The 27,109-nt window shown below is 34.4% G+C and overlaps 1 protein-coding gene and 1 long non-coding RNA gene across 7 annotated transcripts; one reads left to right on the top strand and one right to left on the bottom strand.

The window, feature by feature from the left end:
- Positions 1-801: 801 nt before the first annotated feature.
- Positions 802-7,200, top strand: LOC132618276 (uncharacterized). 2 transcript variants are annotated; one of them, XR_009574039.1, is made up of 5 exons: positions 802-1,821; positions 1,921-1,981; positions 2,899-2,959; positions 5,827-5,941; positions 6,816-7,200. It is a non-coding gene; the product is annotated as an uncharacterized LOC132618276 (long non-coding RNA). The 2 variants fall into 2 exon arrangements; XR_009574038.1 differs by having other exon boundaries at positions 802-1,981.
- A 6,181-nt stretch (positions 7,201-13,381) lies between these two features.
- Positions 13,382-21,818, bottom strand: LOC132618588 (uncharacterized). 5 transcript variants are annotated; one of them, XM_060333620.1, is made up of 14 exons: positions 19,404-21,818; positions 19,017-19,158; positions 18,780-18,913; positions 18,229-18,267; positions 18,028-18,120; positions 17,825-17,941; positions 17,262-17,357; positions 16,629-16,742; positions 15,973-16,026; positions 15,825-15,872; positions 14,989-15,139; positions 14,543-14,708; positions 14,141-14,210; positions 13,382-13,845 (listed from the first exon to the last, which is right to left on the bottom strand). In XM_060333620.1, exons 2-14 carry the CDS (start codon positions 19,081-19,083, stop codon positions 13,588-13,590), a joined length of 1,407 nt encoding a protein of 468 aa, XP_060189603.1. In that variant the 5' UTR covers positions 19,084-19,158; positions 19,404-21,818; the 3' UTR covers positions 13,382-13,587. The 5 variants fall into 5 exon arrangements, with proteins under 5 accessions (XP_060189603.1, XP_060189604.1, XP_060189602.1 ...); XM_060333621.1 differs by having other exon boundaries at positions 19,017-21,168; positions 21,644-21,818; XM_060333619.1 differs by having other exon boundaries at positions 21,644-21,818.
- Positions 21,819-27,109: the final 5,291 nt, after the last annotated feature.

Below are 27,109 nucleotides of genomic sequence, written 5' to 3'. Positions count from 1 at the left end.
TTTTGTTTTAGTCATTTACACAAAAAATTATTCTAATAATATTAATGTTACTTTATAAGAACATGTACTATATGACTCGGTATAAACGTGCAACACACGTGCCGAGAAATTAGTAAAATTAGAAAATCAAAGAAGCCATGGTATTCTTCTAGTAAATAATTATTAAGGGCATCTATTGGGTGAGTTTAGGATATGTTGGGTCTTAAATAAATTCAAGTACTGATTTTAATTTTTTCAATTTTTTTTGAAAACTTAAAACTGTTACGTCATTAAATAGGTATATCTTCAGCTAAAATAACAATGAAAGCTAACTGGACAATTTTCTTTTTGAAAAATTAAATGACTTTTAAAAAACAAAATAAAAATATATGACTTTGGTGACCAATTATTATAAGTATTCAAGCCATTAACTGACGAGTTAAATCATAATGCATTTATTGATTTAATCTGTTTTGACCAACCTAAGTTTGACCCAATTCGCTCACTTTGATGCATTTATAAAAAGAGCTTTGCGGGTGAAAGTTTGAAAGAAAAAAATACTGTCCACTTAGCCTTTATTTTTAATTTAAAAAGAGTATTTATTTATCAAATAAAAAAAATAATTTTATTTTTTAAATTTGCTCTTATTAATATTAAGTGATTAAATTTCAATATATACTTAATTAAACATATTTTAATCAAATTACCATAATATTTTTTGAAGGGTGTGCAAACAACTTTTTAAGCGGGACACTTTTTTGACTGTACTACAATGAGGATTTATTACTACTTCACTTTACTAATTCAGTTTAGTCTCATCTCAGCTAACAAACAAAAGTGGTGCACAGTCACTTGTGAATAAAACTTAACACAAAATTAGGGCACACCGAAATTCAGTGACAGATTTCTTAGCCATCCAAGATGAGGACAAATTTTCCGCACAATAGTATTATTCCCTTTATCTCTTTCTTTGCTACTCCCATTTCTGGTTCAGCAATTACTTTCAGAAGCCATATTAATAAATCCATTTCAATAAAGGGTAAACTTGGGTTATACATCAATTTTGAGAATTTTCAGTGTTTAGATGATGCTGTTACTCTCTTCTATCAAATGGTTAAAACACAACCTCTACCTTCTGTTCTCGTCTTTTGTCAATTATTTAAGACTATGCTAAATATGAAGCACTATTCTGCTGTCATTTCTCTTTTCCGAGAAATGCAGAAATTGGGCATTCCAATTAACAGTTATTGCCTGATGCATCGTGTTGATTGTGGATTTTCAGTGTTACCCATTTACTTGAAGAATGACATTTCATTTAATGTTGTCACCTTTAACACCCTATTAAGGGAATCTTCGCTGAAATTAAGGTCAAAGATGCAGTTGACTTGTTCAAAAGTTGCTGCGGGGCCCATACCTGATTTACACACTTATGTCACATTGCTCAATGGTTTTTTAAGTATGGACTTGTTGAAGAAGCTATGTCGCCCTTTAATAAGTTGGAAAGAAAGATAGAATATGCTAGTATTGAATTTTACAATGTTGTCATTGATGGATTGTGCAAGAATGGTAAACTCGACAAAGCTCGTGCAATTTTTGAGAAGCTTTTTTTGAACGGAGTGCTTCCGGATCTGAGAACATACTCCATAATGATAAATGGATTTTGTCTTGAAGGGTTTTTGGATGATGCTAACGATAGGCTTAGAAAAATGGAGGACAACGGCTGTTTGCCCGGCGATGTCACTTACAATGTGTTTGTGCAAGGATTTCTCAGGTGGTAAAGGCTATAAGCGAGAATCCTTCCATCCTTGACATGATACCAGAGCTTCACTCGAAAAATAATAAGTTAATATTTCTTTTTACTTGGTTTATTCGCCTATGCTATCACTCTGATACAATTTCCTTTTATCTCGGCAAAAAAAATGGCATCCAATACAATTGCAGTAGCTGAAACAAATGACAATTAGAACGTTGCTTGAGCTTTCCAGGCAGCCTTATTGTGGAGGTACATACTTTTGATATTTTGATTGTTTTCCACTCTTCTTTATCTTGGAAATCAAATATTACTACTCTCTTGATATTATAAATAATGTGAGTTTCCCTTATGTGTAGACATTATAATTTTAGGAATTAATGTCATTTTCAGTGCTATTTAGTTATTTTCATGTATTATCATTTTCTATCTATTTGAGAATCAGTAACAACCGCCTGCAATTTGTAAATCACTTTTGATAATTTCTAAAGTCTTGGTAGCATCAACCATAATTGTAACATCGGTGCTGACAAGTTCCACCGCATCCTTCTGTCCCTGAACCGTATAGTATGAATATTTGTGATTGTGATTTTCCTGAAGTTGAAATAAAACTTGTTCAACATTGACATGTGTATAGATGAACGGTCAACACCATATTTAGAATATTGAAGAATATATATTTTTAAGGTTTATATATGATTCAAGAGTACCAAATGCTTTGTTGAAATAGAACTTGTTCAAAATTGATAGTGTATACAAATTCTCATCGCTATTCGAAAAGGATCGTACTCCATATAGTCATTGTCAACTAACTTAGAACATGGCGGGAGGAAATTTCTTTTGAAGATGTAGCTCTGTTTGCAATTCTCCTTCCTTAACATAAAGTGCATTTGAAGTTTATGGATTGTCAGCTGACAATACAGATAATTGCCAGGTCAAAAATTTTTGAATCTCCGTTTTCTACTGTCTAGTGTTTGCAAGATGATTTAGTAGATGCCAACACAAATAGTTGGTGATATTCAGACTTATGTAATTTACTACCAAATAATCTATGTACTTTCGTCATAAAAGAAATGTGCTTGCTGTAATCTACTCTAGAGCTAGGCTGTAGTTAGATCATGAGCCATTCTATTACATGATGTCAAATTTGTTTATGTGTGGCTTTGCAGAACAGGCTCATCACGATCACATCAGAAACTAAAGTTCTGAAAGCGATGCAACTGATGACAGGTACTACTTTCTGCTTCGTTTCTTTTTTTTTAATGCTGTTTTTAGTGTTGGCTTCAAGCACAAGAAGATAAGTTTTAATACATTGTTCTGCTTCGTTTCTTTTTTTAATGCTGTTTTTAGTGTTTGCTTCAAGCACAAGAAGATAAGTTTTAATACATTGTGACATGGTAAGAGTAATTTAACTGTGGAATTCCTCCAAATTTCGTTATATGAGTAATTGGCATATTTTTTGATAAGTAATAGTGAACTTTATCATCTGTAGCACCTAGGGGGTGCTTAGGATGTGCAGTTACAAAAACTAAAAGTTCAGTTAGGATGTGCAGTTACAAAAACTAAAAGTTCAGTTTGTTGAAATGAACTGAGGAAACTTATCATCCTCTCAACTTCCTGTACCTCGTTCTTACACCAAAAAGTTAAGAAATATACATTTATAGTTTAAATTACAAATATTCTCTTTGCGCCTACGAAGATCAAAGTATCTCTGTGTTCCTTTCGTTTGGCCTTGACATCCTTCATTCAATTGCTAAAATTCGTCCATATCAGTCATTCCACCTTTCTAGAGGTATGTTCCATCTTGTGGAGACTAATACACTTCTATTGTTGCAAAGCTGAAAATCCGTTTCTCAGTTTAATGTGAATGTGCTCTTAAAATTTGCCCCATATGTTTCTGATATATTTCCCAACTCTATAAGAATAGTTAGGAACCGTCGTGATCCAGAACTTTTCGATCCCATATTTTTCTGCGATCAGTTGCTTCCACATTTCTTCTTCCTCATTGTAGAACCCACAAAGCATAGCTGCAGGTTTCTTACTCCTATTTCGCCTTCCCTCTTCCTTGTTGTCACAATTCCCATTTGACTAGGTTGAAGGCTTTCTCTTCTCTATCTTTCTTGGTAGTGGAAAGAGCGTCTTTATACTGTGGCATTCCCAAGTAATTGTCCCACATTGCATCCTAGAAGTTCGACCAACTCTTATGTTATTTACCTAATTTGCTGGAAAAATGTGACTCTTTGCATAATTTTCTTGTAAACCTGATAAAACTTTAAACAACAATAAGATTGAATTCAGATACAATACTTTCTCTTCATTTGCTTCACTCATAAGAATATCATCTGCATATAAGAGATGTGATATCATCATTGATCCTTGGCCTTTTGTATCTACTTGAAAGCATTTTATCCAGCCAAGCTATGTTGCCTTGCAAGTCATTCTACCCAGGTGTCACCTTGCCTTAACCCCCTTTGAGCAGAGGAAAGACCTACTGGGTGTACCATTTATCAAAATTGAGAATTTGACAGTGGATGTCTAAAACTTTATCCAATTTCTCCATTTGTTTCCAAAACCCATATCTACCATCGAATTCATCAAAAACCCCCAATTTAGATGATCGTACGCCTTATATATGTCCAGCTTTGTCAATAGCCAAGTGCTCCTTTATCTTTTTTTAAATTATTCCAAAGCCTGATTTGCTATTAACGGCTTAATGCCACATCCATATTTGTCTGTCTTTAGTGAATGCCAATTAGTTTCCTGATAAATTGCTTCAATCTTTTTGCCATCAATTTGGCTAATTTTATATATACTAGTAATTAAACTAATGGATTTTGAAATCTTTCAACTCTTTGCTCCATTTTGCGTGGGAGTTGAGGCAATTTATGTTGCATGTATATTCCTTACAAAATGTTGATTCTGGCGAAAATACTCTACAGCTTTCAACACATCATCCTTAATGACATTCCAACATTTTTTATTAAAAGACATGGTGAAGCCATCTGGACCCGGTGTTTTATACCCAGCACATTAAATAACTGCCAATATTTCTGCCTCTTTGAAAGGTCTTTCAGCCATTCAATCTCTTCAATTTCCAGTAGAGGACCTTGTAAAAACTGATGATTTGCTCTTCCTCTTCAATTTTCTCCCATTCACCTCCAAACTGTCAATGTAAATGTATCTCCAACGCATATTGCCCATCTTTTGAAATGTTTAGTGTTCTCATCCCCTCGTGCAATCAAAGTCTTATAGATTTTTGTTTCCATGAAATTTCCTCACATTTTGCTATTCATCGACTTCTATAGTTAAATCTGCCATTATGTTACCTTCTCAAAAAAATAGTTAAATCTGCCTTCTGAAGTATGTGTGGTTGAAAAGAGTTCTGTTTTCTGCTTCTTTGTCCAGCAACATTTACTTGTACAGTGTCTCTGATTTTATCTCTCAGTGTTGGCCAAGACTTGTATGTTCCAGCCTATCAATTTTCCTTTGATTGACTTCATTTTGCTGGCCAGTATGAAATATGGTTCCTTGGCACCTAGGCCTAACTCAACCTCAAAAGCTAGCTCAAAAATGAGGATTGTCCATGCCATATTAAAGAGACCACTCATCCCTTAAAGGGTCGATGTGGGACTCTTCACATCCTTCATGTTCCAATCACATGTTTTCAAATTTGAAATAAGTTTTGCCGTTGTCTTGAAATGTTCATCCCACTTTGACTCCCACCATTTTACCACCGCTTATCGAGTTTCTTCCTACCCCGAGTGTCGCCATTTTCTCTTTTGAAGCTCATTCTTGCATAGAGAACTTCCTTTTATATGTTAAATACTTCTAAGTATATGACTTGGAGGCGCTGGTTGGGCCGGACCTTCAAATAATAGGCTATGTTTACTTTTTGAGTTTAAAATATTTTCCTAAGGTAGGTTTAGTTTTGTTTAAAACTTAAATCTATGTTTACGTTTTAAATTCAAACTGAAATACGTGTTACCTTTTCTGAATAGCTTTCTTCAACCTCTATAAGTTTACATTCCTTGAAAGTGGCTTATTGATTTGCAGTGCATGTTTTGGCTTTATCATATTCCTAAGAAACTTGTTTTCAGTTTTGTAAAAAGCGAGTGCTTCATATCTTAAAGCGGTGAAGCGAAGCGATATGTGGGCGCTTCAAGGCTGTGAAGTGAAGCAGCCACTTCTTGCGCTGAAGCGACCTGAAGTGAGGTGAGGGTGAAGCGCTTGCTTCTTCTCTTTTTTTTTTTTTCAAAAAAGACCTAATTGGAAGATAAAAGAAAAGTTGAGACTTGTTATTTCTAAGAAAAAAAGTTGAATATATGCAACTCATAGATAGACTATTCGACGTTCTTTCACTTTTTTTTTTTTTCAGTTCATTAATTTAATAGAATTTTCCATTAATTTATTTCTTTATTTTAGGCACTAGGCAGTTGCTAAAAAGCTATTCAATTTTTCAGTAGCTATTCGCTATCGTTAATAGAATTTGCTTTATCATGGCTTATTCTCTTTCGTTATTTTCTTTTTTGTACTGCTTTGAACTGCTTGTCTTTATATTGAGGGTCTACTGGAAACAACCTCTCTATCACCCAAGGTAGGGGTAAGGTCTGCGTACACTCTACTCTCCCTAGACCCCACTTTGTGGGATTTCACTGGACATGTTGTAATTTTTCAGTAGCTAATTAGTTAATTTATTAAAGGCATAGGCAGTAGCTAATTAGCTATTCATTTTTAGTAGCTAATTAGTCAATTTCTTTTAGGCTCTAGGCAGTAGTTACTTTTTTATCATGGAGGATTTTTTGTTAGCTACTTTTTAGTTTTTAAACTGAAACATTTGCTTATATATTATCTCGTGCAAGGTTTATTTTGGTCCTTTTTTAAAATTGCGCTTCACTACGCACTTTGCCTAAAGCGTGAAGCAGGGCCCTGTCTTTTTTTGTGCTTCGCGCTTTCAAACCCATTCCTTGTTTTATTCTCCTAATAGCATACATCAAATATTTCTTTAATAACAAAGGTTTTTCACGCTTCAAAGCTTTCTTTCAATTATGCCTTCCTATTTTCCTGACACAAACATGTCACTTGCTAGATAACTGCGTCATGGACATTTCTCTAGTTGATCAGTTGATCAGATTGATATGATAGGGATGGTGACCACCGGAGATATTGTCTGTGCTGTTGCAAGTCAGCATAGGGATAAGCTGGACCATTTAAATGCTTACATACAAGGAGGTTACTAGATTATGATGACAATAAATAAATGGATCAGGCGCGCTTATCTTGTAAATATTTCCATGCTTGGTTTAACATTACCTTTCTCAAAAAAAAAATATTTGCATGCTTGGGTTTTCTAGTATTGGTATGCGCCTTCGGATGTGGCCTACTGCAAATACTTCTCAAGTTTGGTGTGTTTATAATGGAAAGCTGTATAAGATGACAATTTCTTTAAACATAATAAATAGTGTTTCATCTTATTTTAAATGGTTGATACTTTTGGTAGGGAGTATGCATCATTTGTGCGGCATTGGATGCCACTTGGGAAACTTCTGCCGGTTGAAGTATTTCTTTTTACCAAAATTTGGAGATTGTTGTGTAAAGGTTTGACATTGGTGTGAATTTTCTCAGGAGGACCAGTGCAAATTCTCCTTTTATGTGATAAGAGTATTGCCTTTGTTTAATAGGAAGTGCATTTCTAGTAGTAGCTGTATAACTATTTCCATGTAAAATATCTAAAATATTTTCTCTTTGTTAAATAATATATGGCGAAAGGACACAAATGCTCACTGCACACAAATAATTACCCAGCCCTGTCCCCTTACTTTCATACCCCAAAACTATTTACCCGGATGCCCCCAAAACTATGATACCAACATGGTATCTCTTAACCAGAAAGAAAAAAAGTTTGTTTTAGCAATAACGTATTTGAATTTGCTTCTGCTTGTAATTTGTGTAGACTTTCATGTATGAAGGCAGTGTATATATAAATAAATGAAAATAAGAGAGCAAAGAAAATTAGAAGAGCATTTTCTTATCGGTTAAACAAAAAACTGAATCGTTAAGGACCAAAATCGATAATGAATATTTTGTCGGTTTGGTTATCGGTTTCGTGTGTTTACAAATTGAAAATCGATAAACAGGATCGGTAATACACAAAAATCAGACCGAATTGACTGATAAACATCCTTAGAAGGAAAAACTTCACAATGGGTGAGATATAGATATGACATGGTATGTGAGGGAGTATTTTATTATAATTATATTGTGAGCCCCACCACTTTATGCTCTTCCTCCTTTTGCTTTCTTCTTCCACGTTTTTTGTCATTTCTCTTTTCTCTTTTTTGTCATTTTCTTTTTTTGCATCAATTTTAAAATCAATTCTATTATATGTAGATCAATTTTTTAAAGATATTCTTCCGTTTTATTATTTACCTTTTCAATTTTTTCTTAAAAAATCAGTTAAACTCCGTACAAGTTTAAAAGAAAATAATTGGCACTAAAAAAAAAATTAATGTAAAAACTGATAGAATTGGAAGTTCTCTATATTTTCATATTTTAAATATAATTAAAAAATATATATTGATTTCACATTTTTTTAAAAGCAAAATAAAAAAAGAATAGAGTTTATGTCATATTGGGCGAGTTAAGTTATGACCGCTATTTGATCTTTCATTTTTGTTAATAGTAGATATGCATTGAGATAACCGCAAGCATCTTATGCTGCACATTTATATCCAAAGAAATCTGATTAAAATTTGACAATAAACAAAACTATTAAAAGGTAAATTGGGGGTAAATAGCAATTTTGAGAACATCAAATGTTTAGATGATGCTGTTAGTCTCTTCCATCAAATGGTTAGAATACAACCTCTGCCTTCTATTGTCGACTTCTCTATATTAGTTAAGACTATGCTAAATATGAAGCATTACCTGCCAGTTCTCTTTTTCGAGAAATGCAGCAATTGAGTACCTCAATTGATGGGTTCATCTTGAGTATCATAATTAACAGTTATTACCTGATGCATCATGGTGATTGTGAATTTTCGGCGTTACCCATTTACTTGAAGAATTGTATTCCTTTAATTTTGTCACCTTTTAGAAACATAGATGCTGCTATCGACCTTTAGAACAAGATGAAGTAGAAAGACATTCCTCCTAACATAGTCACCTATAGTTTGTTAATTGATGGTTTGTGTAAGCTTGGTCGTGAGAAAAAGTTAAGACTTTGTTCCCTAAGATGGTGAACCTTAATATTTATCCAAGGGAAAAGGGTCAAATATACCCCTCTACTTTGCTTATTAGCCAACTTTATCCTCCGTTAGTGATAGTGAATAAAAATACTCCTGCCGTTTACAAAGTTTACACATATACCCTTAATTGGATGGAAAACCCCAAATCCCACAAAATTATCCGATTTCAATTAAAATTATTCGAGCCGCGGCTCTCCAGCCACCATCTCCTCTCCCTCACTGTTGCTAGCGCTCCACAGCCATCACTGCTAGCGAGCTCCGGCCACCATTGTCACGACCCAACCCGATGGGCCATGACTAGTGCCCAAGCTGGACACTCATATACGAACCTGCTAGATATAGTCAGACTGAAACTAAGGACAATATGAAAAATTTGTAAAAGCAAGCTATACACTCATAACGCCATATATCATAATGAATCTGTCTCCTGAGGAGTCACAGCTAACCAAAACATAACAAAATATGCAAGCCGACAAGGCTGCTACTATAAACGGGGATATCCAGACGAACTACGTCGATATAGCTGACCAAAACATATATACAACCCACACATGTCTACAGACCTCTAAGAGTATGATAGTGAAATATGACGGGACAGGGCCCCGCCGTACCCCTGGATATGCATAAGTCTATATCAAAGGTTCTTGTACCAAAATGACTCAGGCTCCGGAACAATGGAGCTCTCCAAATAGCTAAGCAGAAGTCCTAGGTTGGAGGATCACCAAACTGAGTGTCTGTACCTGCGGGCATGAAACGCAGCCCCCGAAGAAAGGGGGGTCAGTACGAAAAATATACTGAGTATATAAAGCATGAAGTACAATAAAGAAGATCATGACTGAGTAAAAGATGACAGGAGACAAGTGTGATACTCAAAGATACCAATGTACTTGTGCCTCATGAGATGAGAGTCATGCATATCTATATAATACATTGTATCCAGCCCATTATGGGACTCGGTGAATGAAGTCATATACATATATACCGTACCCGACCCTCTAGTGAGGGACTCGGTGAAATAATCATATATATATCATACTCGGCCCTCTAGTGAGGGACTCGGTCAACAATGCAATGAAACTGTGCATGAATACATACCCGACCCGGGACTCGGTGAAATGATGTAATAACGCTATGCACGATTAGAATATCATGAGCAAGCATATGCAAACTAAACCATCATCTGAGACTCAATAGAATAATCAGAATGAACCAACACTTGAAAATCAAAGACAATTGTCATGTCAAGTACCGCTGAGAACTAGAATTCATTGAAATTATGTACGTTCATCGTCCGCTCGTTTTATGTAATTCATGCCAAAAAAAAGAAGGAAGGGATAGCCTTAACATACCTTGTCGCTATTTAAACTTAACGTCGGCTTCCCGAACTCGCGAATCTAAAATCAAACGCATATATATAATTCAGTCCCAACTATACCTTTCCTACCTCAGATTTGATTAACAAATGACTTAACGAAATTCGGGAAGCATTTCTTCTATATAATTCACCCCATCCGAACTCCAAATCAGTCCCAAATCACAACAACAACACCAACAACCTCAAATAGCAACATAATCACGTGAGAATTTCCCCAAAAATCTCATCAAAATAGCCCACAACGCAATTATATCAACAAACTAGTTAATACATTTGTAGCACCATTTCCGCCATTTTAACTAGGGAATTCTTTCATAAACAACTTAATTAACAAGATACGGGGATAAAACATACCTTAATCTCTAGAACACTTTATTAGAATCTCAGCTCTATGCTTTCAAAACTAGCCACACAATAGGGTGACAACACTCCAAAACATTTATGCCATCACTTAACTATCAAGGAAGGAGAAGATGAGATAAAAATTCAGCAACTACTTTTGTGTCCTTATATTTTTATGTTGTTGAACACCTGAACGTTTTTCTTAGAAACAATATGCATACATATGTAATGAACAGCCTGCTCTTCTTGTTTCCAATTGAAAATGAAATGAAATGAAATAAGGTCTTAAGGACCATTTTCCACCTTTACACGTGTCATTTGGTACATAAATGTGCTAATGACTCATGATATTATTTAGCACCAATATGATGCCACCTATTGGCCTAGTTAGTGCCATGTGTCAGCCACCATAAATATTTAACCACTTAACTCTATTTAGTACCATAGTTAATTCCTTACTCCTCACTTTGTTCCAACATTTAATCATTTACCCACATAATTAATTTTTTGATCTCAATTCACTTGAATAGTACTTATATACTCATGTGATATAACACTAGTTCATAACCTCATTTTTCACACATAAGATATTATTCCAAATCGCCATCATCACACTTGTTCAGCCCTAAATTATTTCGGGATGTCATCCTTTTTATGCACTGATCTCTTTATTTGCATACCTGAACATGACCAAAAGAATTCCCCGGTACGAGCGGTTCGAATCATGGCCCGAAGGTACGAGTATAATATTGATAGGACTTATACTATTCAGTTGCTTAACCTCTCACCTTCACGACACTTACTTATCACTTGTTAAGCATTACATAAATACTTATAACCTCAAAATAATCTTGTCCTCCGAGCTTATATCGGTTAATTTACGAATAATCCAACGTACTAAAGTATGAGATGTAACAACCATCATATCACTGGTGCTTCCCCTTTCCCCTTTATGTCTTAATTTGTATTTAAACAAGTTGAAGTTTTGTTTTAAAAAAATTAAGTATTTTTTATGAAAAGGTGCCTATTAAATGAAGGGTTGTATCCCATCATAATTTGTGATTACCGATTGTTCTATTTAATTTCTTCTTAAAATTCCAACTTTAACTTTTGCAGAGAAAGTTATTCTTCTTTACAAACTTTCTCCAAACTATCTTTTCTTTCTTATTCAAATGGTCAAGTTCAGGTTCTTGTTTTCCTAAAATAATATCTCCACTATTTATTTAGTGTAGAAATTGAAAGGTTCTTCATATTTATTAAAAGTATTTGCACATAATCTCATAGCAAAATTGCAAAGGAGTGGAAGAAAATATCATTTTTAGAAACGCGCATGTATTTCAAACCTTTACTTCTGTGTTTCGGTCATATTTTCAAACATTTATATTTAGTATATTTCTTCATGTAGTATATATTTTTCCAACGGTCCCAACAGGGAACTAACATGAAAATTAAATGTCTTAAAAAAGAATGAATGCTGATAATTTTATTTATCTACAGAGTAGCTAGTTACGCCTGTTAACCTTCTATGTCATCCTATACTATTGACAAGAAACAAGAATAAAATATTGTAATTATATCTCAATTCATGGGTCTGGAAAACAACAGAACTTGTGAAAATAAATAGCTTCAGAAAAGAAACACAAGTACAAAGCGTCACAATTAAAAATATTTATGCTCAGCCTGGTCTAGCCAATAATAAATTAATATAATCCATCATGGCAGAATACTTCACGATTCCTTCTAAAACTTGTCACATTTCATTCAGGGGCATATTCAGACTTTTTCTAGTCCTAATTATCCTGGATTTGGCATTTCGAAGCATAACCCCACTAACCAATCTCATCTACAAGGGTGTGATACGTGAATTTTTCGACCACATAGCATTTTTTTAAAATAATTTCTTTTATTACCTTTTAAAATTTCTGAATTGTTTGGATAATTTTTTTCAAGACAAATTTGAAAGGAAAAAACACTTGTTGAAACCTCATTGTTTAGGCTAAAAAGAATTATTTAGCTAAGAATAATGGGGTTTCATCCAATTTATAAATTTGGCCCCAAGAAAAAAAGAAATACACAATTAAAACAAATTGTCATTGCATCTAAAAAATTAAAAAGCAATACATAGTTGAAACTCCATTACTTTTTATAAAACCTTTTTACTTAGCTAAAAATAATGAAGCTCTAGCAAATCTTTTTTTCACTGATTTAGCTCAAAGAATAAAAAACACCAATTAGAACAAGTAATCATTGCAACTATACACAGTTAAAGTTCCAAAAATAATTTTGTTTAGCTAAAAAATCACAATATACAGTTAAAACTCCATTATTCTGTTTTTTTTTTTAATTTGACTTCAAACAGTAAAGCTCCAACCAAGTATTTAAAAAATCTAACCCAAAAAATAAAAAAAAGACAGTTAAAACAAATAAACGTTGCATCCAAAGAGATTTTAAAAAATACAAAGTTGGAATAACATAAGTACTGTAAATTAAGAAGAAACACAAATTTGGAATTAAGTAAAAGTATTGTATATGACTACATAAAAATTAACGGTTCCAAAATACGCACTTAAAAGCTGTTTTTTTCCCATTCTCATGCGCCTAAAAGAGAGTGAATTCACACTCTTTGCCACGTTAGCATCTAGGAGGGTCAAGAATATCAAAATGCAAGTTCAAGGAGTAATCAGGACCAAAGAATAATTGAGGCACGCACTAAATAAAACGTGTCATGTTTAGCTGTGTGAACAGTTATTCTGCCTAATTTTGTATATATCTTTATGTTAGCTATTTACCCTTCTTAACCTTATATGGCATCCTATACTATTGAGAAGAAATTCCTATTTGCAAATTTGTTAAAATGGATCCATATGATGGTGGCGGGATGTACAATGTTGGGCAGACTATACATTGTGACCAGTGGAGTTGAGTAATTCTTCTTCTTCGTTGGGGACATCACCCATGGAGAATTGACTATTTGATTTGGTGGCTATCTTATTCCACTCATTTTCTACACGGAAGAAAGCCCACTGGAAACGACGGAAGATCTCTAGAGCAGTTATCGCGAACACTGTGAGGTAATTGTGTCGGAGATGGGCAGACAGCTTGTATGTCCATGTGCATCGCAATATTAGGTTGCTTCCGATCACCCAAAAGTACACCTGCAGGAGGTAAGGGAGTAGGCAAAACTTTGAAAATGAGGGAACTACTAATAAGTGTCAATAGTCAAACTTGAGAATTCTCCCACAAACTATAAGTTGTATTAAGCAAGTACATTAGCCAATTAGTAAAACATGAAAGGAGTGTCGAGACAACCTCTCTACCTCCCAAGGTAGGGTTAAGGTCTGCGTACACTCTACCCTCTCCAGACCCCACTTTGTGAGATTTCACTGGGTATATTGTTGTTGTAGTAAAACATGAAAGGAAAAGCATTAATAGGCAAAAGGATAGGCTTACCCATTTGCGTCCGTACAACACGTGTGATAACATATGTGGTCTGCTGAACTTGAAAACCCGAGTGAAACAACTAGCAGAGAGGAAGAGAACTTGAGTTAACAGTTCCAATAAAATTAATCGGCAAAAGACTCCTCTAGTGAAGAATATTCTTGAACTTTAAAAATGGGGAACACCATCATGTCAGAAGTTCCCGTTTATAAACAATAATAACCTAAAGAAACATACCGGCTAAATATAGCAAACCAACCACTCGTACAGCTTTACGCATGTATCAATACCTCAAATCTTTGGCAGTGGTTGTATCCCAGAAAATATTTAAGTATTGAGATAAAAGTTTGATTAAGATGAAGCCCTTACGAATTAGCTACATCTCTGAACAATTAGTTAAAAAGATTCACTGACCTTAAGTCCCAATCTCTTGTCAGATCCCAATAAAATGAATAGAGACAGTTCACAACGGCGGAGAGAAGCCACAAAGGCCTATAAAGGTTAATCCAGTTGTCAGGGAAGACGTGATACTTAAGGGCTGAGAGAAATATCACTGGTACTGCTGTTGAATATTTTAAAGCTGAAATAGAAGTATAAATGAAATTAAGTTAAATATAGACAACCCAGAATTAAAATAAGGATCATACTATTCAAAACCTTTAAACTCATGAACACCTCTTGAAGCTCTCTTCATCCCTCAAAGTCTGAATATCATAAGATATTTCTCTTTAATGAGAATTACAGAGTGATGAATCTGAAAGCAAGATTATCAAGTATAACCAATGCCCATTTTACTATCAGTATGACTTATGCGTCACAGAAACTAAAAGCAAAGGAAAATGCGAAGATTGGAAATTTACCATTGAACAGGGTAGTCCTATCTCTAGTATCCTTGTATTGCCGAAGACATTGAAACAGACGAAAAAGGTAAGGCAATACAAGAACTATGGGAATTGCGAAAGAGTGACTGCCACAAACAGAGTCAGCTTCAAACCATGCAATGGTAGCAACCTGCATATGCATGATTATAATCTTTTAGATAATGCCAAGAATTCAAACAAAACCTAAGAATTCTTTTTGATAGAGACATATAGTGGCAAAACTGTAAGATATATTTCACTAGCAAAAGTGATAACATTATTCAAACGTATGACACATACATATTAATTTATTTAAGAAAGAAAGAAATAGTACTTCAATTATATGACCACATTTCTACAAAGCATTAGGAACAAAAATGTCAGACAAATATATTGAACATAATATGATAACAAATTAGAGTTTAACATTTTGAAGCCTTATCAAATGAATCATAATACGTACTATATTTAAGTTATGATATATAAGGGATATTCCAGTCATTTCCAAGGCTTTATGCACCAATTGTTGATCACAAATTAATAATACCAAGTCTCCCTAGGATTTGATTAAGATGAATCTGATAATACAGCTTGTTATCCATATAAATCATGTATTTAAGTACCAAGTGCCATACCATCAAAGAAGGTCTCTGATTTGGTCTAATACCTGAGTTACTGGTACCAACCAGAGGCTTAGTGAATGTGCTGGTTTTAAACATGGATATTTGGAAAGACAGTGATATATCCACATGCAAGTAGCATTAAAATGATAAATTTTAACAATCTGATTGTCATCTTTATTCTCTCCGAAAAAGAAGACAAAGAAAGTAACTAACCTGTCGATGAACCATTCTACAAACTGAACGCTCCAAATCTGAAAATACCTGCTCATGATGAATAGCATTAGCATTGCCAGGAACAAGCGTTTTTTCTCATGTAATTTCCTTTCCTTTTTTCTGTCAGGAGCAAGAAGAGGTTGCGTACCTTTGACATGGAAGTTAATATATCAGCCAGGAAGAAGTCAGCAAACGCTATTGCCTGGATTCACGCCAAAAAGAATCAAATTAGAATTTCAGAAAAATAATAACCTCTATCTGGAAGAGGACCACACGTTTCATTTCTATAGTGACTTCAGGAAGCTTTATATCTGATCCACATAATAAATGATATTCTATTACTCGTATAAAGCTGTTTCATGAAATTGAGAATTAAGAGCAAGCTACTCTGAGAAAAGAATATACTTCCGCCAATCAAACATGAATTTTAGTTTTGGCAGAACAACGTCAGTTCCCTTCTCTGAAGAAAATCAAATCCATGTGGCAGATTTCACAATGCGTCAAGGAATCCTTTGTAAGTATTAGACACCCAAAATCACCTAAAATTCCAAAATCGTCCTAAATAAACCAATTCTCCTAGAAGCTGACAGAAAAAGTTCAAATTTGAAAAAAGGTTCAAATCTGAAACAATGTAATAAATCAAAGAATAAGTAGATTACTTCACTTTTAGGCAAACAAAGAAATAGAATTCACATTCATTTATTTAACAACTGGGAGAGTTGAAAATATTTTTTGATTTACAAAGCTATCCTCCAAAGTGTATAAACATTGCTTGTTATAAACATTCCAGTAATGCAAACTTGCCTGCAGCGGAAAAGCTATCCTCCAAAGTGTTCTTAACAAAAAGTAGCGAGATGATAAATAGAAAATATCAAAGGGAAATATCAGAGCCATGGCGAAAGCAGCATATAGAAGCACCTGCAATTGCATAAAATTCATTAACAGAGTGTAAAACAATCACATTTATAGAACATGAACATCTGTGCGTCTTAACTTGTACTTCAACAAAAATAGAGTAAATAATAGAAAATATTTGCGAGACTTTCTACCAACTAATAAAAGTGTAGTTGCTAGTAAAATCAGTATAATTTGACAAAACTTTCAAAAATGCGATGTAGAAATAACAATTTCTTGCTGCCAACTCCGGCTATGTAAGAGGGCAATTAAACCTTTTGAATTCTTAATAGGATAAATAACATGAACATTTAATGCAAGTGAGTAAAACTTTCGCATTTTGTACGACTAAACTGAGGAACTTAAGAAGCCAAACTCTCTCTAACTGAATTTCAGAAGTAAGGGTCCTCGTCCCTTTTTATAAATTTACCGAAGCTTTTTTTTGTTTGTTTAAAAGTTAGTATGACTGGCTCAAATACATACAAGTTAGATTAGAAAAGCAAAGCACTATCATTCAATTGGTAAAGGAAGCATCTATTACACTGGTTGAGATGCAGCCAACGTAACTTCTCCATTTGAGTAGAGATACAGATAGGTTGTCATGCTAGTTGGCACGACGATGGTCATCCAGGTAGCACACTGCATTATAAGAAGAATTTGGATAAATTTCTACTGTGCATCTTCAAATAGATAATACACAATATGAAAACAGAAGTCTAACAGTCAGTTCCTATTGAAGTTAAGCGACTTGATGCAGTTATATATTAAAATGTATATAGATTCACAAAATATCTAGATTCGTTAAGTTAAAATAGTAAAATACTATAGAGTACCACATAGAATATTATGTTCAAAATTCCATCATAAAAAGCCCTTTTATATGTTTTTAATCAAGTGAATAAGAAACTCTCTCTCATTTCTTCTCTTTTATGCTTGTCAGGCCCATTAACATGAAACAGAGAGCGGTATCCTGGAAGAGTTCTCAAAGAGCACCATAGCACATTTAAGAAAAAGTCTAGCCTAAATGACAACATTTTTAGCACCAAACGAGTTGCCTCACAGATGTATTGAATGCTGAGGATACATAAAAATCATACACACAGTACCTTCCATATCTCTCTGTGAGTGAGATGATTTAGATCGAGGTAAAAAATTCTAGGAAAGTCAACATTAGCCTGTGCAAAAACCCATAGGTTCATGCCCCAAAACCAAATCATTAAGGTCTGCAGCACCAAAAACCAAGAAAATACTGTAAAGAGGAAATGATGCACAAAGTGCTGTTAGATGAGCTAGTATGAAGATCACTAACCACAAGTAGCAAAGGATTGTAATAAAGAAAAGCCTCATACAGGAACAGATCACGGAGGTTTACACTCATCCTCATGACTGAATCCCAGCTAATCTGCAAACAAACGACAAATATTGACAGCAGATGCTAATAAATACATTCATAGGAAACAACCCATAAATAGTTACAGAGAGAAACAGAAATAAAAGCTGTTTTACTTACCTTGCAACAACTAACACCCCAGATGAGAAACAGAAACACCTGAACAGAAAAACGCACTCAGGCTCAAAAGAAGTTTTGAATTTTCTTTGAAGAACGACAAAAATAATTTGGAAAAGAGAAAACAAAAAGGAAGTCAGGACACACAGTCATCATGTCATGCTTAAACCTGAAGAAATGATAAAGGCGAATGGAAATTGACATTTCGAACAGGATATACAAATCTGCCATCACTCATCGAGTTCCTTTTTGAAATTCACACAATTCTGTTTCATGCTGAATACTACCCTCTTGAATGATTTGAAGGTAACTGAAACACTCAGCCCCACATTTTATGTTTCAGGTAATTACTGAAAGTCAGCCACTAAATCTTAGAAGTAGGGCAGTCCAGTTGGACATTGGTGCCATAGCTCACACTAGGAATTCTATCAGCATTCATAATCTATTCTCCTAAAACAACATTAAGTAAGAAAGAAGTCAAAGAGAAACAAAGAAAACATTTGATCCTTAAGAATGAACATTTCATGTTTTAAAACTATGACAGAAATCCGGACCTTAAATCTCCATAGCAGAACAGTAGATGGCATTATGTCCATAGTGCTCGATGGTGCACTGACATCCTTCGTTTCATTGAATTCTATGCTATGCAAAAGGGCTTCTTCAAAAGCACTACCAGGTTCTAATGTACCTAATAGATTAGAACTATTATAAGTCTAATATCATAACCAATGAGGAAATGAAAACAGAGGGCGAGTATCAATACACACGTCAAAGGGACAATTCTTTCTTACCAAAATCAGAAACAACCGCTCGGCTTCCTGGTTTCCGTAGATGTGGACTGTTGGAAGGAGCATCCATAAGACTTCCAAAAATAGATTGAAGTAGCAGAGTGAATGAGTGCGATGACTTAAGCACCTAAGTTCACCCTCAAACCTAAGTGTCGAAGAAACAATAACACAATTCAATCGGTTGTATAGAATGGACTTATCCACTAAGCGGTTGTGCAAGGAAAATGCAACCTCAAAAACCTGCTCAGAAAGACCAACTACCAAGAAGCCAATGCAAATACATACAGTGGCCATTTTGTGCCTATATGCTACTAGGGACAAAGTGAAAATCTAGTGTAAAACCAACTTACTGTGCTTTCAAAGTGAAAATCTAGCGTAAAACCAACTTACTGTGCTTTCACCAAATGCAGGAGTATAAGTAGAGCTCTGCCAACATGCACACTTATGTTATCCTCAAGGCCTCAACATAGAGAATAAAATCAGATGTGTCAACTAAAAGATGTGAATATTTAGCCAGATGAAGAAGAAGAAGAAGAACAACAACAACCCAGTGAAATCCCACAACGTGGGGTCTGGGGAGGGTAGAGTGTATGCAGACCTTACTCCTACCAAGGTAGGACGGCTGTTTCCGAAAGACCCTCGGCTCAAAAGATGAAGAAGAGAACGAATAAACATAGATGGGAACGAATGCATCAAATTGTAACTAAGAAAAACCTAACCTCCTATTTGAGAAACTATACTTCAAATTCAAGAAAATGGTTCTCATTACCAGTGGCGGAGCCAGGATTTTCACTAAGGGGGTTCAAAAATATAAAAGAGTAAGAAACGAGAAAGCCAAGGGGGTTCAACATCTACTATTTATACATAAAATATAATTTTAACCTTGTGTATACATGGTCATTTTTCGCCGAAGGGGGTTCGGGCGAACACCCTAGCCACCATTTGGCTCCGCCCCTATCCATTACATCTCTAACTTTTTTTCATTCATAGCATATGAATACTCAGTTGTAGCATAGCACTCTAATTCACTAACATACTTTAGGCCCATAATTGAGGCCATCCACAATGATGATAACAAGGTGTTTAGTATCAAATATTGATTATTGCGTTAGTTTGGCTAAACAACAATTTTTTTAAATCACATTATGAGTTGTTTTTTCCATTAGTTTCAATTGCAAGCCCCGTATTTAAAGTTAGATATTGCTTCCGTCAATGACATCCCCATATCGGGTATTACTATACTCGAAATCTTCTAAGGATTTGTTGGCAAAAGCAACAAAAAAAATTGTTGAAACAGAGTCCAGTGCAGCACAGTAAACACAAGCAAATCGCACTGACTTGCACCTTCTACAGTTCTTCTGCGACGTAGCTCAGTGTGCAGACAGACTGGCTCAGCATTTGAGCCTGAATTCTGTTTTTAGCTGCTTGTTGGGTCCAAACTGACTCCGAATTTTCTTTCGGACAATGTCACAAGCACATTAAAATGTTTAAAAGGCATTTCAAAGTCTTTTAGTTCATTTTTCAAGCAGAACACACTTCTAGCCTGACTAACTGCTCTTGAAGCTCTCTAGCATATGATTTCGTCATAGGACGTCGAGGCGAGTCATTGGCAGAATCAACTTTCAAACTTTATTACTCCCTCTGCCCAAGTTACGTGAAGGTGTTTGACTGCACACGGACTTTAACAAAAAAGAAAGACTTTTGAAATTTGTAATCTAAAATAAGCCATAGAAATTTTTGTGGCTATAAATCATTTCATTAAGGATAGAATGAGAAGTTTGAAGTTAAATTGTTACTAAATATGGAAAGATGTCATTCTTTTTGGGACAGACTAAAAAGGAAAGAGTGTCACATGAATTGGGACGGAGGGAGTACTACACTTAGTTTGAATTTGGTTCTACATCTAGCCAATTTCCTAAGATAACTACTTCTTCCCCTTGTATCCTTTAATACTTCTCTCAATTCCCAAAATCTTCTAAAACCAACTGTCACTAGCTCGCTAGTTGTTTCATTCTTATCTCGAGAAATTTCTCCATAACTGTTCCAATATTATTAGTTCTTATATCCATTTGGACAGGCCATATTTCTCTCTAATCAAAAGTGGAAGTATCTCCTTCAATCAAACTCGGGGTCAATCATCTTTCCTGCCAACAACCTCCAGAAAAGATAGAGGAACAACAAGTGAATTAAAGAAGAAAATACTTTCTATTCAAGCTAAACATCACTTGAGAGAATGTACTTTTGAAATTTTGTGGTCTAAAACAAACTTTAGACATTTGTATGATTATAAATCATTTCGGGAAATTTTAAAGTTAAGTTGTTTCTAAACTAGAAAGAAACAGGTGTTACATAAATTGGGATGGAGGGATATTTACTTGGGATGGATAAAATAAAGTTTTGCAAGGCTCATTACGTGAAGCTGTTCAACTAGAGCAAACCACTCAGAATCCAAAAACAAAATAAAAATTGATCAAAAAAAAAATCAATATACAGCATAATCGATCATTTCATCGAGTAATTAAAAAATGCTCTAGATCAAAACATCAAAAAAGTGATTCATGAAAGTAAATTATCCAAGGATGTTAACTTTTTCTAGTAAAAATCTGGAGCATTAACATGAATATACATACGCGAAGAGTGAAGTTACAGTGATTTGATGAGATGAGATGAGAAAGTGGCAATTAGGCTAATTGGATTATCATGTAGTGGTTCAGCATTCAATTTCGCGATTTGCATGCAACAGATATTCGGTGTCTTTTTTGAGAGAGAGTTGGAGCGCTGCCGATGAGATAAATTTAAGCTCAACTACCTGCTAGAAACGCCATATATATGAGGAAAGGTGACGTGGCTTCACATTCTATTTTTATATATATTCAACAGAAGACGTGAGACGCACTTGGCGTTTCTAGATTAATTTGATTTGACATGAAATTTAAAAAATATATAAATTTTATGATTCTTGATTGAATTTTCTAGAATATTTTGATTTTAAATTTTAATCTTGTCATGTATGGTGATTGGGTGATCAATTTAATAAATATAGAAGAGACACTTTTTTTAAAACAGATAAAAAAGAAAAGTAAGACGCTATTAAATATCCCTACATTTCATTTTATTTGCCTGACTAAAACTAAAATTTTTAATTTACTTGTCTATCTTAATATATCAAAAGAGTTTTATTACTTTTTTCCATACTACCCTAGTACTATTAAATAACTACATAAAGTATTACTAGTCATATTTAAAGTTTCAAAATGTCATTAATAAGGTTAATTTAGTAAAATATATCCCTAATAATATTTTTTAACGGACGTGCTAAATCAGCAGAATCAAGTAATGAAACATAGGGAGTAAAAGAATAAAACACTTAAATTGAGCGGAAGGAAAATTTAATTATAAATGTCACTGTTAGAGTGTGCATGTGCTAGTCACGACTCACGTCTGTGGTGACTTAATCCAGTCACACGTGGATTTTGGAGGTGACAACTGGTGTATGAGAGCTAGCTGTTTAGTTTGTTATTACTAATAACTTAATCAGCTTCATTAATCAAAGTTAAGTAGGCCTCTAGTCATGAAAATCAAATATTTTTTATTTTATTTAGAATTTTGAAGTTGGAGTTGAAGACAGAGTTGTGTTTGGTTATAATTTTTATAAAGAATATTTGATTGTTTGAATGCATTAAAAGTGAAAACAAATTTTTAGTGGTTTTTAAATTCCAAACATAACTTCATGGCCAAACGTTAATTTTCAAATAAAGTGAAATAATTTTTCAGAAAAAAGTAAAAAATCCTTATGGCCAAACTGCTTTTATGAGAAGAAGCAGTTTCATTTTGCTCCCCCAACATTGTTTGTTCCTCAATTCCTCTCCTCCTCGACTAAAGTATGGTAGCTTTGACCAGCTTATTACTGTGATTTTAGTAGTCACAAAAATAAAGAATACACTTTGATTAACTGTGGTTAAATAATACAAATTTATTTACGAAACATTTACAAATACCAAGTGCGTGCAGCATTTATCTCTTTTTCATTGACCTTATTTCATCAATAAGTTATTGCATACTAGCATTTATTTCTTTTTCATTGACAATATTTATCAATAAGTTATTTCATGCATTTATCTCTTTTTCATTGACTTTATTTATCAATAAGTTATTTTATACTATAAGTTTTTAAGAATATTTTAACTTTATTGTGCTATTCTTTTATTAGACTAACTTTTTTATTATTACTTTAATAATTATACTCTTATTAATAATATAAACATTTTTAAATTTCATTTTCAGCTAATGTAAAGAATAAATTAATAAACAGTGAACATCATCTTAATAGAAAATGAACACCTTGATATATATAAGAATTATATCTACAAGCACAACTCAGGAAAGGCATACTGAGGATAATAAGATGAATTATTCAAGTTCTTGGCCATTTCAATTGATGAGCTGGAACAATTGGTTGATAACAATGAATTGGTGAAGGAAGGAAGGCTTTGACATTGATGCCCGTGTGAAAATTGACTCCATCTACAAAGAAAGGATCCCTTTCAATAGATTTAGGTCCATTAATATTCAATATTGATTTTAATTCATGTCATGTGTACAGAGAATATCGGATGGCTGGGATTGATTATGTTTGCCAACAAAACTGAAAATGTTGAAGCAAAACAAAAGAAAAAAGGAAAAAACTTGGCTTAATACATAGTCATCCCCTTAGACTTGATAGAATATTTTATTTTGACACTCGAATTTAGGATCGGAGGTAGAGGGTGTAACGGGGTTCAATTGAACCACCCTGTTGAATTTTTTTACTATATAAATAGGGTAAAAATGATATTGTTTATATATATATATATAAGTTGTTGAGTCTCTTTGACATAAGAATTTTTGTTTTTGAATCTCCTTGCTTGAATTTTTAGCTCCGTCACCTTTTCAATTCTTTACCCTCTTTATATAGTAAATATCTTTGTTCCCTTTTCAATTCTTAGTAACTTACAGATCATACACCTCAGCTGGGTCTTTTTGCTAGGTGAATATTTTGGAGACGGAGGATTTTGCCGGTGATAGTGATAAAGATAGAGGGAGAAGAACAAACAATCAAGCAGCGACAAGATGACTATGTTACTATAACGATGACCGCCAGAGCAACGTTGTAACAGCGCCGGTACGCACAAGAACCGTCGGAATCTGGCCACAAGATTATTGAAAAATCAAAATTCTTCCAATCTAGACAGTAGCCGTTGATGGCAACAAAAAAGCGGAGGAGAAGAGCAACAAAGGAGTCGCCGTTCAGTGGTCAGCTCCGGTGGCGCTGCTGGTAGTGGCAACAAATGATAGAGATAGATGGAGCATCTCTCTCTCTCTCTCTCTCTCGCTCTCGAGAAAGGAGAGTTAAGAGAGAAAGAGTTTTCCTCACAAAAGAATTTTGATTTTTGCAGAAATAATTTTAAAAGTATAAACAATGAATTTTGGACACGTGTGTGTAGAACACTTCCGACCACTAGTGTCATTCTTTACTTTTCATGAGGTATTAAATTCACTTGAAATGGAAATAAGGGGGTAAAACATTACCCGTAAAATTACAGTGCTAAAGTGAGTTTTGTGGACAAGTTTGGGAGGGGGGGTGGGGTGGGGGGTGGGGGGGGGGGGGAGGGGAGGATTTTATGTATTTTCTCATCATATAAAGCAATGGTTTTCAATTAATTTCAATTTTGTCATATGCGCATGAACCTTTTAATTTTAATGCTTCTGCACATGCATTGTTCAGTTAAGTACATTATAGGATCATTCAACTGTTTTATTTTGATATTAACTACAACTTAAAAACAAGTGATTGAATTTGCACAAATAAGATACTTTCATATTAATGTTTAAGTTATGACCTCGTTTAAATACTGCTAAAAGCTCACTTTATACCGAGGGAAGTTATCGACAGATAAAATCTGAGTTCAATCTACCGAGAGACTTAGTGTGAGAGCCTCTCCGAAGTGCCAATTATTTTTTTATTTTCTAATTCTTTTACTACCGATGGACGACCTCGGTATAAAAGTCGCGCCAATTGATGCACCAAAATTTATTTGATAAAGTCTATGCACATTGTCGATGTCTTATTAAAAATAAATGAAAACTAAAATATGATTACCAACGGACTATCGGTTAGATATACTAGACCTTCCGAGCCCTGTGCAAGGTACAGACATTTGTTACTACTAAGATGCAAATAAAGAAGACATGATTAAACTAAATATTAACGTAACATGCTTCATAGTATATTACATTCATTTGTGGAACAAAGTTATACATGGAGCTTGCTAGAAAGTCAAAAATAGAGAGATCGTAGGTGGTCCAACATATATGTGATATATGTTGCGATGGTCTAGAATCTGAATTCTGGCAACTGAATTCTAGAATCTGTTAACAAAAGTAAGTTCTTCCAGGATGAAACTCTTGTCACGACCCTAAATCCCAAGGAGGACGTGAGGGCACTTACTCTAACCTGTAGGCGAACCCAAGTAAAATCTAAAGTCTTTTAACAATCCTGAATGTGGAAATAAAGTAAAAATAACCCATAAGTCAATAATAAGGTCTCATAACTCATAAAATACGGAATTCTAAGTCATGCACCTCCCAAAACCTGGAGTGATAAGTACAAGAGCCATTAAATACGGAATACAAGTCTAAAAGACTACAATAACTGTTGGAAAAGTAAAAGACAGAAAGTAAGATAGATATGGAGTCCTGTGCCATGGAACAACTAGCAACTCACCCTGATAACTCCAAAGGTATGCCTCAACGATCGGCGACGACTCGTCCACTACTATAACTTAGAATAGAACCTGCACACAGAAAACGTGCAACAAGTGTAGAGTGAGTACGAGGAAACACGTGTACTCAGTAGTATTATTTATCGACCCTAAACTGAAGCAATGGCGAGGGTGCGTCTTTCCAATACTTACCTCCACATTTCATTAGTAACCAATTCAACAAGTTACAATCACTTAAGCAATTAAAGAGTAAAAGTGCAAAATCAAGCAAACTGCCGAACTCCGGTTCTTCCCAAGGATCCATTTACAAGTCAAGTAATGAGAATACAAGAAAATGAGAAGGATATGCAATGAAAATGGAATGACCAATATGCACCAGTACACATATGCTCCTACAGTAGATTTCACGTGACCTATGGGGGACTCATGAGGTCCATATACTCACCCCGAATTCCAGATCTCTCAAATCACATCAGGAATCCAGCAGATAGGCTATGTTGTCATCATCACCACTCCATCCAGTATCGTATCGAATCGGGCCACCCCAAACCATACCATATGTTTAATCAAATAAATATGCCCATAATATCATATGAAGTATGAAATGAATATGCATACAACAGGTAACTGCACAGTACCAAATCAATGCTAAAAATAGCTCCGTTTCATAATTTAGACGAGAATTAGAGTGATGAATACACAATTAATCAATATAACAAAGATTTGTCAAGTTTGGATATCATAAGCCCATTTCACTGAAACAATCAAGTCAATCAAGTAATTTGGAAACTACCAGCTAATGCCCATATGATTTGGCATTCCCTACTTTAGAACAATTATTCCTTTTATTAAATTACCCATATCATGACACCGATACCCGCAAAAGTGCTCGTAACCTTATGAGTAAGGGACCTTTATTCCCAATTACTCCCCTTAATTAAGCTAAACCAACACAAAACACTTCATAAAAAGTCTGGTAAGTCTTAATGCCTTAATTCCCAAGGTCAAACAATTAATCCACGACCTTTCCCTTCCTTTGAGCTTCCGAACGAGTCTAGTCTATTCAAATATGGAATCTACATAAGTATACGAGTCCGTAGACACTCATATTGTTATACTAATAGTTCGGGTCCAAAAAGTCAACTAAAAAACTAATCCCATACCCTGAAGGTCAAAACTGTAATTACGTTGTAAAATCAGCTTACCCATTGCCACGCCCCAAACCTAAATGGGACTGACTAGCATCTACATGCAACTACTATGAATCTGTAAAGCATCATATGACATAGTTTGAAGGCAAATGACATCTATAGATAACTTCTAAACATGAGAGTA

Source organism: Lycium barbarum, chromosome 11, assembly GCF_019175385.1.
Source record: "Lycium barbarum isolate Lr01 chromosome 11, ASM1917538v2, whole genome shotgun sequence".
Lineage (NCBI taxonomy): Eukaryota > Viridiplantae > Streptophyta > Magnoliopsida > Solanales > Solanaceae > Lycium > Lycium barbarum.
The sequence above is the reverse complement of the archived record's forward strand: the minus strand, read 5'-3'. Positions and strand labels throughout refer to the sequence as shown.

What these genes read in the sequence shown, in the direction of transcription:
- LOC132618588 (XM_060333620.1), bottom strand. Translation starts at nt 19,083, where the DNA reads ATGGATGCTCCTTCCAACAGTCCACATCTACGGAAACCAGGAAGCCGA. An exon ending in ACAATCCTTTGCTACTTGTG is followed by an intron (nt 17,942 to 18,027) that starts GTTAGTGATCTT and finishes TTGGTGCTGCAG; the next exon opens with ACCTTAATGATTTGGTTTTG. An exon ending in CTCACAGAGAGATATGGAAG is followed by an intron (nt 17,358 to 17,824) that starts GTACTGTGTGTA and finishes CTTATAATGCAG; the next exon opens with TGTGCTACCTGGATGACCAT.